Source organism: Marmota monax, unplaced genomic scaffold (genome assembly GCF_021218885.2).
Source record: "Marmota monax isolate L192 unplaced genomic scaffold, Marmota_monax_Labrador192_F-V1.1 WCK01_AAM20220418_F8-fsc01432, whole genome shotgun sequence".
In the NCBI taxonomy this organism is placed as follows: domain Eukaryota; kingdom Metazoa; phylum Chordata; class Mammalia; order Rodentia; family Sciuridae; genus Marmota; species Marmota monax.
This window is the reverse complement of record NW_026694388.1, coordinates 8300-25161: the sequence shown is the minus strand read 5'-3', so window position 1 is coordinate 25161 and position 16862 is coordinate 8300. Positions and strand designations below refer to the sequence as shown.

The following is a 16862-nucleotide window of genomic DNA, read 5'->3' as shown; positions in this document are numbered from 1 at the left end:
CGCAGCAACAGGGTTTTCATTAGGTTAAGTAGCCCGAGTCCTGGGCCTTTCCCTCACCCCCCCTCACGCTTCCCCAAGTTATTTAGTGCTGTTTCAAAAGTCTGGGGCCATGATGCAGTCTCTTCCCCACAACAGAGTAAAGCTCCACAGATTGCGCTGTCTACCTGGTGGTCAGTGGCAGCAACAGGGGCTGCTACTTCTGGAAAATCCGGAGTCCTGCAAAAGGCAGGATCTTAGGATTGCTTCAGGCGTTTGTGCAGGATGGGGGGGGGCAGTCCCAGGACAGGGCACTGTGCTGAAGCCAGAGAGCGATATGCTTCAGCCACCAAGTGGGGATGTGACACTACCACTGACTTCCATCCAGAGGTCTCCAAGACATCTGAAGCATGATAGTTGATGAAATCCACTGCCTGAGTTTTCAACTGATCTGCGCTGTGGAGGTCAGCCAGGATGAGAATTTCTGCAGCATTCTCCACAGAGAGGTTACTGCAGAGGGCATCCTCACACATGACCTTCAAACGCTCCAGGGCATACTTGTCAGCAGCTGCCAGCAGATCATCAGCCATTTTGTCGAGATTTGGAGCCTTCCCCGTGTAAATGAAGCACATCATCTCCTTAAAAACTTCAGGCTCCACGTCATTGATTTCAACCCGATTCTTTTTGCTCTCCTCCATTTCATGTTCAAACATGGCACTAAAAACTGGAGAACATGCTGCTAAGATAGCTCTGTGAGCCTGGAACTCTTGGCCAGAAACACACAGGCAGCAGTCTGTGAACCGGGAATTCTCCCACAGCCCTCCTAATTCATCTGCCAACCGGCATTCAGGAACCTTCACCATATTCATGGTATTCTGGCCAGAAATGTTTAAGGAATCTTGTACCACACTCACCTCACAAAAGAGGGTAAGCTTGTCATCAGGGAGAAGCCCATTAGCCTCATCCAAAAGAAAATCTCTACGGATGAATTTTTTGAATCCCCAGTCCTTGCCTTGCACAAACCTATAAGCTCGTTGACTCTCCATAGCTTTGGTTTCTTCTCCCTTAGCATTCAGGATGGAGAATTTGAATTTTGCCCGAACTTCACTCTTTGGACAGCTGACCAGTAACAGGTAAAGTGACAGGTAATCTTTGCTTTCTTCATCTAGCCCTTTTGGGTTTACTCGCAAACACCATTTCAGTTTATCATTGGCTCCTGATGAAAAGGTTGAACTTTTAATGACTTCACCCATTTCTTCCCGGCAAAAGCTAAAGTTATTAATGGTCCACATGTAGGAGAATTTCACTACCTTGATCTGAGTGTAGCACCAGCTCTCAGCTACAGGGCCACTCGACATTTCTGCCGGAGGTGGAGGACTTGGAACCCTTGACATCGCCAGTTTGAAGGTTAAACAAGGTTTCCAAAGTCAGGGAACAAAGATTTCTGTTCTTTCTTCACTACACTGAGATGAAAGGGCTCCCACAGGCCAAATATGAAACATCTTGTGCATCACAAAGATTATAATTGTTGGTAGAACACAATGAATTAAAAGCCATGAGTTCATGATGATACTGATAGCGGCGGCGACAGCTGCTGGTCCCTGTCCCCCTGCGCTCGCCTCATACTGTCCGCAACATCTGGGACCTGCAGGACCGCCGATGCACAAATACACACACTCCGAGTGCGCACACTCACACACACACCACACACACACCACACACACACACACACACACACACCGACACACCGTTATTTGTATTCTTGATGATTGTCATTTTAACTGGAATCATATGATGTCTCAGTGTAGTTTTCATTATAATTTCCCTGATTGCTAAGATTGTTAAACATTTTTTTCCTATAATTGTTGGCTATTTTTATTTTGATTTCTTCTTTTGATAAATATCTGCTTAGTTTTTTGCCAGTTTTTAATTGCAGGGTTTTTTTTTTTTTTTTTTTTTTTTGTATGTGTGTTTCCTTTTTATATATCTTTATATATTCTGGATATTATTCTCCCATTGGTGAATAACTGTCAAAGATCTTCTTTCATTCTTACTTTGCTGTGTGGAAGCATTTTTTTCAAATTTTATGCTGTTATCTTACCAATTTTCAGTTTTGTTTCTTGAGCTTTAGAAATGTTATTGAAGAAGTGGTTGGCTTTGCCAATATGTTGGGTGGTTTATGCTATGCTTTCTTCTAGAAGTTGCAAAATTTCTGATCTAATTCCTAGGTCTTTGAAACACTTTTAGTTGACTTCTGTAGAGGGTGAGAGATAGCAATCTATGCTTTTTCTTTTCATATGGTTATTTAGTTTTCCCAGCACAATTGGTTAAAAAATGTTTTCTTCAATGTATGTTTTTGGAATCTTTGTCAAGTATCATATATCTGTATCCATGTGGGTTGCTTTTGTGTCTTCTACTCTATTCTATTGTTCATCACTTCTGTTTTTATGCTAATATCACTCTTTTTTTGTTACTACAGATCTGTAGTATAATCAGAGATCAAGTATTGTGCTGTCTCCAATATTTCTCTTCTTGCTTAAATTTGCTTCAGCTATGTTTTCATCTTTAGTTTCTCTCAGTAAGTTTTATACTTTTGTATACATTGTTTATACATATATCAGTAAATTCATCTCCAAGCATGTCATTTTTTCCTTTGATAAAAATAATACTATTGACTTAAATTTTGTGTTTCTTGTTGCTCAATATGGTTATAAAGCAATGAACCTGATTTTCGTATATGGCCTTGTGTCCTGCACAAGCTGGGATCATGATGATAATGGTGACTAGAAGCAATAGTGATCTTTCCTTTTCCATGTGCTAATGGAAAAATATCTAGCTGTATAATATTAAATTATTATATTACATAATATTATATTATATTATATATTGTGTTTTATATTATAGTATACATCATATTATACCATATATGTTTTATATTACATTATATATTATTTATTATAATACTATATTTTATTATTAAATGTGTGCTTAGGTGTAATTTTGAGGGGTGGCATAGATATCCTGTATTTGGGGGCATTTTGAATGGTCTTAATATATTCCTATGTTCATGGGACTTTGCTGGGAGCCATTAGCCAAGTAGGTATGACAATTTCCTTGCCAGTGTACCCCATGTTGCTTAGTGGAAGGACTCGTGGAAATAGAACATTTTGCAGTGACATTGCATGTAGGTGACCTTGCTCAAGGACCAGGGCAGATCTGGGTTTAGGGCGTTCCTGGTTTAGGTTCCAGGTTTAAGGTTATTCCTGCTGGGAATAGGGCCTATCCTGCTGCCTGAGTTCCCCTTGAGTTCTCACGGGATTCAGACAGTATTTTTTGGGAGACAGAAGCCCAGTGGGGGTGGATTTGGGCAGAGAATGTGGATTTCCCCAGAACGTGATTGTAGACGGCTGGTGTGAGTTCGGAGTAAAGAGTTGCTGTTTGAATCTACAAGCTGTGTGGTGGCTCGTGATTTTGTGCCCAGCCAGACTGCGGCAGGACTTCTTTCTATAAATTTGATGAATTTATTCCAGGCCCATGGGCTTAGCTCTTTTAATTGGCTATTAATTGGCTATCTTTTTCAACTGGCATTTAAATTCTCTTGGAATTTTCACATATGTTAAGGGAGTGTAAATCAATTAACAGTGTGAGATTACCTCTTATGAGTTAGAGTAGCTATTATCAAAAAAGCAAATTACAGATGCTAGTACAGATGTGGAGAAAGGGGATTTCATTAGCATTATAGGTGGGAATACAAATTACTGAGATGTTATGGACAAAAGTACATGGATCTTCCTAAAAATGTAAGAACAGAACTACTGTGCAAGCAGCAATCCCATTGCTGGGTATATATCCAGGGAAAATCAAATCATTATATCTAAGACACATCTGAACTCACATTTATTTTTGGTAATTTTTTTATTGTAAAAATTTGAATTCATTAATAAGACATTATTTCCCTATGTACATGAATTACAATAAGATCAGTGGGGTTGGATTCTACATCATGTAAAACCAGAAGAATGAGAAATTATACTTCATCTATGTATGATGTGTCAAAGTACATTATACTGTCATGTAGAACTAATTACAAAAAATTTTAGAAAGTAAGAATAGGAATTTTTAAGGAGAATATGATAAAAGATTAAGAAAAAATTTAAATTAAAAGTTAAATATTCAGCTTCATAATAAAAACGAAAGTTTGTATGAGTAAAGATACTTTAAAAATTTGAGTCCATTATATTTCTATGCATGCAACAAATAAAATGTCTTAGATTTCATATACTACGTGTGCCTTATTGATCTATTAATAAACACTTAAACTTTGTTTTCTTATACATATATCACATTGGTTAAGATAGCTTACAAATATCTACAATGAATATCTATAATAAATATATACAATTAAATTAATAATAATAAAATAGAAAAACATCTCTCTCTCTCTCTCTCTCTCTCTCTCTATATATATATATATATATATATATATATATATATATATATATATATTACAATTTCCTTTCCTTCTAGGGACCTGTATTAATGGAGTGAAAAAGGAGAACTATATATAAAAAGCTGGGTTTGATAAATAATCTGAGCTCAGTTCACAATGTGAAATAGTTTACTATGCTAACCCCTGATATTATGGGTTAAAGGAGGTTGAAGACCTAACTTTTCAGTATCTGTAAATGAGACCTTATTGAAAATAAGGTCTTTTCAGGTGATCAAGTTAAAATGAGGACATTAAAGTGTACCCTCTTCCAATATGATTAATGTTCTCCTAAAAAGGAGATTTGGGGACAGAAGGGTAAATATAAGGATACAGGGAGAACACCATCTGCAAGTCACAAAACACCCCAGAAATTAAGGGAAAGACTGTAACAAAGATTCCCTCACAATTCTTGGAACAGTGATCCTTGGAATGTTAGGTTTGCATTTTCAGCCTTCAAAACCACACAGTGATATATTTTTTCTGGTTGAAAACATGAGTTCTATGGTACCTGGTTACAATATATCCAGGAAACTATGATATCTGAGATGACAATTTGGGCACTAGCAGTTTGAAATGCTTTTAGAGTGAAAGTAACAAACTGTCTAAATGCTAGTAGTTTCCTTTTTTTTACTTAAAAATATTTTTAGAAGACAGTAGTAACTCAGTGCTGTCTATCAAGTCATTGAAGAATTCATGGTAAAGATACCTCAGTCTATCTCTGTTGTTCTTCTTATGGGGAAGGCCACCCCTGGTGTGGATGAGACACTAAGGATCTAGCCATTTTAGCAGAAGGAAAGGAGAAATACATAAAGAAAATTTCCTCTATCAAATCACACTCACATCTTTCCAAATGTTCATGTTTTCTCAGAAGCTGTAAGAAGGCATATGATCACTCCTTATCTGTAATTAAGGAGAACACAAAAATAAATATTATAATACTACAGTCTCTAAAAGGAAGCCAGGCCAAGGAAAAGTAGTTTAGAAATAATTTGTATATCCCACCATAATGTATACCAAATGGGCTTATACAGTGGGTGTGTCATGTTTAGCCATTCACTGAGCACCAGCCTAAAGCAACTGTTTTGTGGGACAGCAACATGCATTTTCTTTCATAAAGGAGAAAACATTGAATCTGGACAAGCATGTCCATGAGGTGAATAATAGCAAGCAACAAACAACCTGTTATGGTTTAAATAAGAGGTGTCACCCAAAACTCATGTGTGAGACAGGGCAAGAATTATACAGAGGTGGAATGGTTGGAAGTGAAAGTTGTAATTTAATCAGTGGATTAATCCATTGATATGGATTAGATTACAACTCTCACAGTCCAACTACTGCACCTCTGAGTGGTAACTGCAGCCAGGTGGGGAGATGCTGGAGGAGGTGGATCACTAGGGGTGTTCCTTTGGAGCTTACATTTTGTGTCAATTGAATGGAGCCATCTCTCTGTTCCCTGCTCCCATGTCCTGAGCTGCTTTTCTCAGCCATGCCTTCCAGGGTGTTGTTCTGCTGTACCTCAGACTCAGAGCTATGGAGTCAGCCATCTATGGACTGATACCCCTGAAACTGTGATCCAGTTTCCTTCTATAACTTGTTCTTATATGGTCTTTTGGTCACAGTGACAAAGAAAATAGTTGATGAAAACCTAAACCACTGAGGTTTTCAAATTCCTTTTTTGGTTTCTTGTATCCGCACTTGCATGCTTACTTGTAAATGATCCACGAAGGACATCAGAACAACAGGTGCTATTTTTTTTGTACAGGTTAGGAAAGAGCAAGAATTTATTAATATTATCTATGCAGAAATACAAATGTATAGGGAGGGGGAACCTGGGAGGAATATACGAACTCTAGATAGGGCAGAGGGGTTGGAGGGGAAGGGAGGGGCATGGGGTTATAAATGATGGTGAAATGTGATGATCATTATTACCCAAAGTACATGTATGAAGACATGAATTGGTGTGAATATACTTTTTATACAACCATAGATACAGAGAATAAAAAAGAAATACAAATGTAAATACAAAAAAAAAAAAAAACCACAAGGTATTTTTATACCAAAAAAGCATACTGTAGTCATTACACATTGATGCAATGTTATAATACCTTATTACTACAGTATTATCTTTCAATTTTTGTATTTAACTTAGTGAGAGATGTTTTAACATTTGCTTTTACTTAATGAGTAGTTTGAGTTGTTAAAAATACACTTAACAACCATCTATATATATATCTGGTACCAAGAATTTGAAGTATTTCTTTCATTGATAATGAATTAGTTTCCCTATTTATTAAAAACAATCATTTTAAATTATAATGAAAGAAGGTCTGATTAAATATTTCAAAAAGTGCTTAATCAATATAAATTATGATGTAATGGAATGACAATTAGATGTATTCCCTTACTGATGTTTTGCAAAAGGACAGGTGGATAAACTAGGATGCAAGACTTGCTGAGAGAATGAAGGGCAATAATTTTAAAAAAAAATTAAATGAATTTGGATGAATAAGAAAACATATATTGAAAATATCCTTGACATCATTAAACAACTGATGTTCCACACAGGCCAACTGGAAGTGATGACAATCAGAGTTGATATAAGTGTATTCTACAAAAACAAATACAGAGTTCCCCTCCCCGGTATGGTACTGGCTGATGCTGAGTAAACTACCAGGCAATTGCACCCCTTAAGAAGCTCATTCATTTGCTGATTAGTGAATCATAAAATACAACCTGGTTAAACATATGGAGAGGTTTCTTCCTCTGACATAAAAGCAATCTATCTACTATGGTCAGGCCATTGTTATTATAGTGGCTCTAGAGTCATCTATCATTTTGCTCCATGATTAGCAGCAGGTGGCTCCCAGGCTCAGATTGCTCTTCACCAGCAGGAGAGAGCTGGCCAAGTAGAAGTGGTGCACTTCCCCAGCAAGCTTCATTTAAAGACATGTCTCTAAAAATTCCAGGAAGTGCCTTTCACTCACTTTCTACTGGGCACTGCTAGTTTTAAATATTTAAATCATGTATAGTACATTCATACATAATTTAAATTATGTATATTTATTCTAAATAAAATTTAGGAAGCTATCACTAAAATGGGAAGAGAAAATAAATACTGGGACCACACTATTAGAAAAAGCAAGCAGATTCCTCACATGAGAGAAAATGTTCGGCCCTTACCTTTCTCAAAAGAAGAAAAAAACAAGCGTGTGTATGGGGGGTTGGAATCCTTTTAAAACAAAAGGGGGACAAAACAAGATGGCCGCTGCGTATGGGGGTTGCTGAAGTGCTGAGCGTGGTGCTCAAAGCAGCGGCTTTAATAGAGATTTCGCACAGTCTGTTAAAGCTACTTTCACCGTTAATCTGTAGTGGACCACTTTGCCAAGGAGCGGGAAGAACAAAGAAATCGAAAAAGAGACGCTTGGCTGCTCAGAGCCGCGGGCGCTTTGCTCCCATATGCTTCCTCTTTCGCTTCGATCCAGGCGGAGAAGCTGAATGTGTAATCAGCAGTGGATTGTAAGTACCCGAGGCAAAGAAAGCTCAGTGCGCCCCGCCTTTTTTTTTTTTTTCTTTTTTTTTCTCTTTTTTTTTGAATATTTTTTATACAGGGAGAGTTTGTGGATTGGGATTGCTGGCGGGGCTGTGGTTTCTGTGCCGAAAATCCACTCCGCGGGAGCCGCCATTTGCTTTCTGCTTGCTGTCTTGATGGCTCTGTATACACTGTCCGGCAGCCGGACCTAGAGGTTGGAGCTGGGCTGCGTGCCGAGCCCTGTCCTCCGAAGGCTGGACTGCAGCCTCGAGCGTCTCTGTGGCCTGTTCGCTGCTGCACCTTTGGGCAGAGCCTGCTCTGGGGTCGTTCTGCACCCCCCTGCCAGGGGACCAGTGCTCCGGAGGAGGGGGATGGAGAGCCGCGGCGGCAGCCGCTTGGGCCCCTGGGGCCTGGCACCGGGCTGAAGAGCTGCGGAGGCCAGGGCGGCTCTGCTACGGTCGCAGACAAGCGTGGACGCTCGTCAGTGCGGCCCAGAGTTTCATTTCTAGAAATCTGGTCTGGAAACAGAAGCAGCAGTTTGTATAATCCCAAGAACTTGCTTATACCAGGAAGCTGTAAGGGCAACATGAATATTACTGAGGAGATGTAACATGGTGGCAGGCACAGAGAGATCAAGTCTCTGACATCTTCAACTGCGCGGGCATAGGGAGCCGTAAACTGTCTAAATGCTGTTTGCTCAGGATCACTAGGCAATGCTGAGCTGACGTGGATCTGGGGTGTACAGGCTGGGCCCCTCAGAACACACACACAGAGCCCGAATCGGAGGCAATTAAGCTCCGGTTCGCCTTCTTCGTGTGACTCAGCACTAACGATCCCGCTGAAATAATTGGCCGGCCCTTAGGAACTTACAGAGGTAAAAGCCAACCGAGCCTTCATAGGCAGTGGCCACAGGACTGAAACGGGGATTGGGAGAGACAGTCAGGACCCACCCATTGCATTGGTCATCCGGCAAAGGGAACGAACGGTCACCATTTGCATGGGATATCACCATAGCAGAGAAATGGCGTCACGGGCGGAGGAGATAACTGCATTGAAACCAGTGCGACAGCTGTGTAATCCCCTAGCCATCTCTCTCCACACAGTGGGGAAACCTTAAGGGCCACTCCCAGCTCTCCTGTGAACGCAATAACCAGACCGAGGGAATCAGGAGTGACGCGGGACTCGCGGCGCGGAACTCCCGGCTACCGCTCCCACCAGTGCTGACAACTGAGGTCTCTTGCACCAGCTACCGGGGGCGTGGCTACAGGAGGGCAAGCAAATTCGCTGGGGGATCTCAGCCCCAAGCTCTACAAACTTAGGGTCTGAGGGAGGCAAACAGGGAGAGTGAGCCCAGGTGTTCATGAAAACAGGGCTCCCAGGAGCAGCAGACCTGGCGTGTAGCCAGTATTGTGGTGAGCGCCACAGGTGAGCACGGCCTGGCTTGAGGAAACACAAGACAAGGCCCTAGACACTCAGGATTGGAGACCCGCCCAGTCTAGGAGAAAGAGCTGCTGCACAGTGAATGGTTCCCACCTATTGAGAGGAGAAGCTTGGCCCAGTGGGCACAGCTCCACCTACTGGAAGAGAAGTTAATAGAACTCTAGGACTGCATTTATTATTATTATTATTATTATTATTATTATTATTATTATTATCATTTTTTTCTCTTTTCTTTTTCTTTTTTGTTTTCTTTTTTTTCTTCTTTTTCTTTCATTTTCAATTTTTATTTGTTTTTGTTCTTTAATTTTTTTTCAATGTTTCTATTTTTTTAATTTTTTTTATTTTATTATTATTTTTTTTAATTTTAATTTTCATTTTTTATTATCACTATTATTTTTGTTAATTTTTTTTATCTTTTCTTTCTTTCTTTATTATCTAATCTTTGTTATTCTTGTTTCTTTTGTCTTTTCATTTCTTTTCAATTTTCTTATTCCCCCTTCCTTGAATTCTACCTGCCTACTCTCATTATCTTTAGTGACTTCTTCCCTTCCCTTCTAATATCTTTCCTGTCAAGCATCAAATAAATCTATAAGAGTAAACAGTAACTAAGCAGTCAAACAGAACAAGAAGTAACATGAGCAGCATAAAAAAGCAAGGAAGAAAAGGAGTACAAACAATGAAGGACAGCCTAAATATTCAGGAGGACCTAGAGTCAGCAGAAAAATGGTCATATAAAGAACTCAAGGAATACCTTAGACAGATGGAATGGAACCTTAAAGAAGATACGAGACAGCAAATCCAAACAGTGAAAGAACACTTTGAAAATGAATTACATAGACAGATAAAAGAAGAAGTTAAGCATCTTTATCAGGAGGTTGAGATTATAAAAAAAAAAACCAAACAATAATTCTAGAAATGAAGGAAACGATAAACCAAATTAAAAACTCAATTGAGAGTATCACTAACAGAGTGGAGCAAGTAGAAGCCAGAACATCAGATAATGAAGACAAAATATATCATCTTGAAAAGAGCCTAGCCAACTCAGAAAGGCTGGTTAAAAACCACTAGAAAAACATCCAAGAGATATGGGATAACATAAAGAAACCAAACCTACGAGTCATCGGGATAGAAGAAGGTACAGAGATTCAAACCAAGGGAATGAGTAACCTGCTGAAAGAAATAATTACAGAAAACTTTCCAGAAATAAAAAAGGAAACGGATATACAAATTGTAGATGCATACAGGACACCGAGCACACAAAATCACAGTAGACCAACGCCAAGACACATTGTTATGAAGATATCCAATATACAGAACAAAGAGAAAATACTAAAAGCTACAAGAAAAAGGAGGCAGATTACATTCAGGGGTAAACCAATAAGGTTAACAACGGATTTTTCATCACAGACGCTGAAAGCGAGAAGATCCTGGAACAATGTATTTCAAACACTGAAAGACAATGGATGCCAACCAAGAATTCTGTATCCAGCAAAATTAAGCTTCAGGTACGATAACGAAATAAAAATCTTTCATGATAAACAAAAGCTAAAAGAATTTGCAGCCAGAAAACCAGCATTGCAAAGCATCTTGAGCAAAACACTACACGAGGAAGAAATGAAAAACAATAACCAAAACCATCAGTGGGAAGTGCCTCTATAAAGACAGAGGGCGGGGGGAAAGCTAACCATGGAGAAACAAACTAAATTAAAAAAAAAAAAGAAGATAAATAATCAAACATGGCTGGAAGTACAAACCATATATCATTAGTAACTCTAAACATTAATGGCTTAAACTCTCCAATAAAGCGACATAGGCTGGTAACATGGATTAAAAAAACAAATCCAACAATATGCTGCCTCCAGGAGACACATCTGATTGGAAAAGACATACACAGGCTGAAGGTGAAAGGTTGGGAAAAAATATACCATGCACACGGTCCTTGTAAGCAAGCAGGGGTGGCCATCCTCATATCGAATAAAATTGACTTCAAGACTAAATTAATCAAAAGGGATAAGGAAGGACATTATATACTGTTAAAAGGAACCATTCACCAACAAGACATAACAATTATCAATATTTATGCACCAAATAATGGTGCTGCGACGTTCATAAAACAAATTCTCCTCAAGTTCAAGAATCAAATAGACCACAACACAATAATTATGGGTGACTTCAACACACCTCTCTCACAATTGGACAGATCCTCCAAACAAAAGCTGAATAAAGAAACTATAGAACTCAATATCACAATCAACAACCTAGACTTAACTGACATATACAGAATATATCAACCATCATCAAGTGGATATACTTTTTTCTCAGCAGCACATGGATCCTCCTCAAAAATAGACCATATATTATGCCATAGGGCAACCCTCAGTAAATATACCGGGGTGGAGATAATACCATGCATTTTATCTGATCATAATGGAATGAAACTGGAAATCAAAGATAAAAGATGGAAGGAAAAATCCTACATCACATGGAAAATGAACAATATGTTACTGAATGATCAATGGGTTACAGAAGACATAAAGGAAGAAATCAAAAAATTCTTAGAGATAAATGAAAATACAGACACAACATATCGGAATCTATGGGACACAATGAAAGCAGTTTTAAGAGGGAAATTCATCGCTTGGAGGTCATTCCTCAAAAAAAGGAAAAACCAACAAATAAATGAGCTCACACTTCATCTCAAAGCCCTAGAAAAGGAAGAGCAAAACAACAGCAAATGTAGCAGAAGGCAAGAAATAATTAAAATCAGAGCGGAAATCAATGAAATTGAAACAAAAGAAACTATTGAAAAAATTAACAAAACTAAAAGTTGGTTCTTTGAAAAAATAAATAAGATCGACAGACCCTTAGCCATGCTAACGAAGAGAAGAAGAGAGAGAACTCAAATCACTAACATACGGGATGAAAAAGGCAATATCACAACAGACAGTACAGAAATACAGAAGACAATTAGAAATTATTTTGAAAACCTATATTCCAATAAAATAGAAGATAGTGAAGACATTGATAAATTCCTTAAGTCATATGATTTGCCCAGACTGAGTCAGGAGGATACTCACAACTTAAGCAGACCAATAACAATAGATGAAATAGAAGAAGCAATCAAAAGACTTCCAACCAAGAAAAGCCCAGGACCTGATGGGTATACAGCGGAGTTTTACAAAACCTTTAAGGAAGAATTAATACCAATACTTTTCAAGTTATTTCAGGAAATAGAAAAAGAAGGAGCTCTGCCAAATTCATTCTATGAGGCCAACATCACCCTGATTCCGAAACCAGACAAAGACACCTCAAAGAAAGAAAACTACAGACCAATATCTCTGATGAACATAGATGCAAAAATCCTCAATAAAATTCTGGCGAATCGGATACAAAGGCACATCAAAAAAATTGTGCACCATGATCAAGTAGGATTCATCCCTGGGATGCAAGGATGGTTCAATATACGGAAATCAATAAATGTTATTCACCACATCAATAGACTTAAAAATAAGAACCATATGATCATCTCAATAGACGCAGAAAAAGTATTCGACAAAGTACAGCATCCCTTTATGTTCAAAACATTAGAAAAACTAGGGATAACAGGAACTTACCTCAACATTGTAAAAGCTATCTATGCTAAGCCTCAGGCTAGCATCATTCTCAATGGAGAAAAATTGAAGGCATTCCCCCTAAAATCTGGAACAAGACAGGGATGCCCTCTATCACCACTTCTATTCAATATAGTTCTCGAAACACTGGCCAGAGCAATTAGACAGACGAAAGAAATTAAAGGCATAAAAATAGGAAAGGAAGAACTTAAATTATCACTATTTGCAGATGACATGATTCTATACCTAGAAGACCCAAAAGGGTCTACAAAAAAACTACTAGAACTAAAAAATGAATTCAGCAAAGTGGCAGGATATAAAATCAACACGCATAAATCAAAGGCATTTCTGTATATCAGCGACAAAACTTCTGAAACAGAAATGAGGAAAAACACTCCATTCACAATATCCTCAAAAAAAGTAAAATACTTGGGAATCAACCTAACAAAAGAGGTGAAAGATTTATATAATGAAAACTACAAAACCCTAAAAAGAGAAGTAGAAGAAGATCTTAGAAGATGGAAAAATATACCCTGTTCATGGATAGGCAGAACTAACATCATCAAAATGGCGATATTACCAAAAGTTCTCTATAGGTTTAATGCAATGCCAATCAAAATCCCAATGGCATTTCTTGTAGAAATGGATAAAGCAATCATGAAATTCATATGGAAAAATAAAAGACCCAGAATAGCCAAAGCAATTCTAAGCAGGAAGTGCGAATCAGGCGGTATAGCGATACCAGACTTCAAACTATACTACAGAGCAATAGTAACAAAAACAGCATGGTACTGGTACCAAAACAGGAGGGTGGACCAATGGTACAGAATAGAGGACACAGAGACTAATCCACAAAGCTACAACTATCTTATATTTGATAAAGGAGCTAAAAGCATGCAATGGAGGGAGGATAGCATCTTCAACAAATGGTGCTGGGATAACTGGAAATCCATATGCAACAAAATGAAACTGAATCCCCTCCTCTCGCCATGCACAAAAGTTAACTCAAAGTGGATCAAGGAGCTAGATATCAAATCAGAGACTCTGCGTCTGATAGAAGAAAAAGTTGGCTCCGATCTACATATTGTAGGGTCGGGCTCCAAATTCCTTAATAGGACACCCATAGCACAAAAGTTGATAACAAAAATCAACAAATGGGACTTACTTAAACTGAAAAGTTTTCTCTCAGCAAGAGAAACAATAAAAGAGGTAAATAGGGAGCCTACATCATGGGAACAAATTTTTACTCCTCACACTTCAGATAGAGCCCTAATATCCAGAGTATACAAAGAACTCAAAAAATTAAACAATAAGAAAACAAATAACCCAATCAACAAATGGGCCAAAGACCTGAACAGACACTTCTCAGAGGAGGACATACAATCAATCAACAAGTACATGAAAAAATGCTCACCATCTCTAGCAGTCAGAGAAATGCAAATCAAAACCACCCTAAAATACCATCTCACTCCAGTAAGATTGGCAGCCATTATGAAGTCAAACAACAACAAGTGCTGGAGAGGATGTGGGGAAAAGGGTACTCTTGTACATTGCTGGTGGGACTGCAAACTGGTGCGGCCAATCTGGAAAACAGTATGGAGACTCCTGGGAAAGCTGGGAATGGAACCACCATTTGACCCAGCTATTGCCCTTCTTGGACTTTTCCCTGAAGACCTTAAAAGAGCATACTACAGGGATACTGCTACATCGATGTTCATAGCAGCACAATTCACAATTGCTAGACTGTGGAACCAACCCAGATGCCCTTCAATAGATGAATGGATAAAAAAAATGTGGCATTTATACACCATGGAGTATTACGCAGCACTAAAAAATGACAAAATCATAGAATTTGCAGGGAAATGTATGGCACTAGAGCAGATTATGCTTAGTGAAGCTAGCCAATCCCTAAAAAACAAATACCAAATGTCTTCTTTGATATAATGAGAGCAACTAAGAACAGAGCAGGGAGGAAGAGCAGGAAGAAAAGATTAACATTAAACAGATACATGAGGTGGGATGGAAAGGGAGAGAAAAGGGAAATTGTATGGTAATGGAGGGAGACCCTCATTGTTATACAAAATTACATATAAGAGGTTGTGAGGGGAATGGGAAAATAAACAAGGAGAGATATGAATTACAGTGGATGGGGTAGAGAGAGAAGATGGGAGGGGAGGGAGGGGGGATGGTAGAGGATAGGAAAGGTAGCAGAATACAACAGTTACTAATAGGGCATTATGTAAAAATGTGGATGTGTAACCGATGTGATTCTGCAATCTGTATTTGGGGTAAAATTGGGAGTTCATAACCAACTGGAATCTAATGTATGAAATATGATATGTCAAGAGCTTTATAATGTTTTGAACAACCAATAAAAAAAATTAAAAAAAAATTTAAAAAATAAATAAATAAATAAATAAAAATAAAACAAAAGGGGGAGCAGTGGAGCAGAGGAAGAAGATTGAAATCCTTTTAAAACAAAAGGGGGAGCAGTGGAGCAGAGGAAGAAGATTGAAGGAGAGGGAGCAGGGAGAGGAAAATAAAGGAACAGGGGAAGGAAGTGGACTAAACTCTGCCCTGTACATACATGAATGCACCACAGTGAATTCTACCTTCATGTATACCTGTACATCACTGATAAAAACTTAAACCATAAATGAATAGAAGGAAGACCAGAAAGTAGAGGGGGGACAGGGAGAGGGAGGAGGGGAGGAAATGGAGAATTACTGCAGATTGAAGTGGAACAAGTTGTATTCCATCCTTTTATGATTATGGCAAAATGAACCCTAACATTATGTAAAATTATATATAGTTCTTTATAATTAAAAGAGAAAGAAAGAAACAGGGTAAAGGTAACTGTGTATTTATGGAATGGTAGAGAAAGTGAAAATTCTAAACTATTTACCATAGGATAAAGTTACATGACTGTGATATATGCTTGGATGTGGTCAAAACATCGCTACCTCACATCATAGGAGTCGGGTATGTCAATACAGGTGAATACGAAAGCAGGCTTTGGTTCATGATATAGAACTCCACAACAGAAATTCCAGGCCAATGAAGAAAACTGTGGAACCACAATGAGGATATTTAAGTATATTGACTGAAGTAGGTAATTAGATTAGATCTCTCTTCCCATCCATTTTATTTTTTTTAAATTTATTATATATTCTATGATGTGAATTTAGTGACCAGTTTAAGAATAGTGGAACAAAGGAGTCTGGGGATGTGGCTCATGGGTAGAATGCTTGCCAAGCCTGCCAAGGCCCTGGGTTTGATCCCCAGAGCAACCAGAAATTAAATAAATAAATACATAAGTAGTGGACTTAAGAATTTTGTAGTGATTCATTTTTTCTTACTGATACTCATCAATGAATCTTTTGTTGAGCTTGTAAAATAATCACTTATCAAATAATGTTTCATAGAAAAAAATCATCTTTCATATAGAAAGAGAAGACAAAATACTGTCCATTAAACTTCTCATGAAAATGGAAGACATTTCTAATAAGTTGTTTCATATTTTACAACAAAAACTCCTTCACATATGATGTGAATATTTTTATTAAATATTTAATTAATGTATCTTACTTAAAATATCTTACTTACATAGTAAGAAAATTTCTACTTCTGTATATTGACGAATACTATTTATGGTGCTTTGTATTTATTTTTCAGAAAAAGCCTTCTGATATAAAATTTTCTGAATATTCCAAAATTTATTGAGACAAGAATTCAGTCAATAAACAAGTTTCATACTTGTGTACTTGTTTTTCAAATTATTTTAAATAGACAAAATTTTACACATTTATGACATCGA

General features: G+C 38.0%; 1 protein-coding gene across 1 annotated transcript; it reads right to left on the bottom strand.

The window, feature by feature from the left end:
* Positions 1-233: 233 nt before the first annotated feature.
* On the bottom strand, positions 234-1430 carry LOC124109384 (speckle-type POZ protein-like). The gene has a single exon (XM_046467965.1). The coding sequence runs from the start codon at positions 1368-1370 to the stop codon at positions 234-236; it is 1137 nt and encodes a 378-aa protein (XP_046323921.1). The 5' UTR covers positions 1371-1430.
* Positions 1431-16862: the final 15432 nt, after the last annotated feature.

Bases quoted from the DNA above. Each gene is read 5' to 3' on its own strand.
- LOC124109384 (XM_046467965.1), bottom strand. From the start codon at position 1,370: ATGTCAAGGGTTCCAAGTCCTCCACCTCCGGCAGAAATGTCGAGTGGC.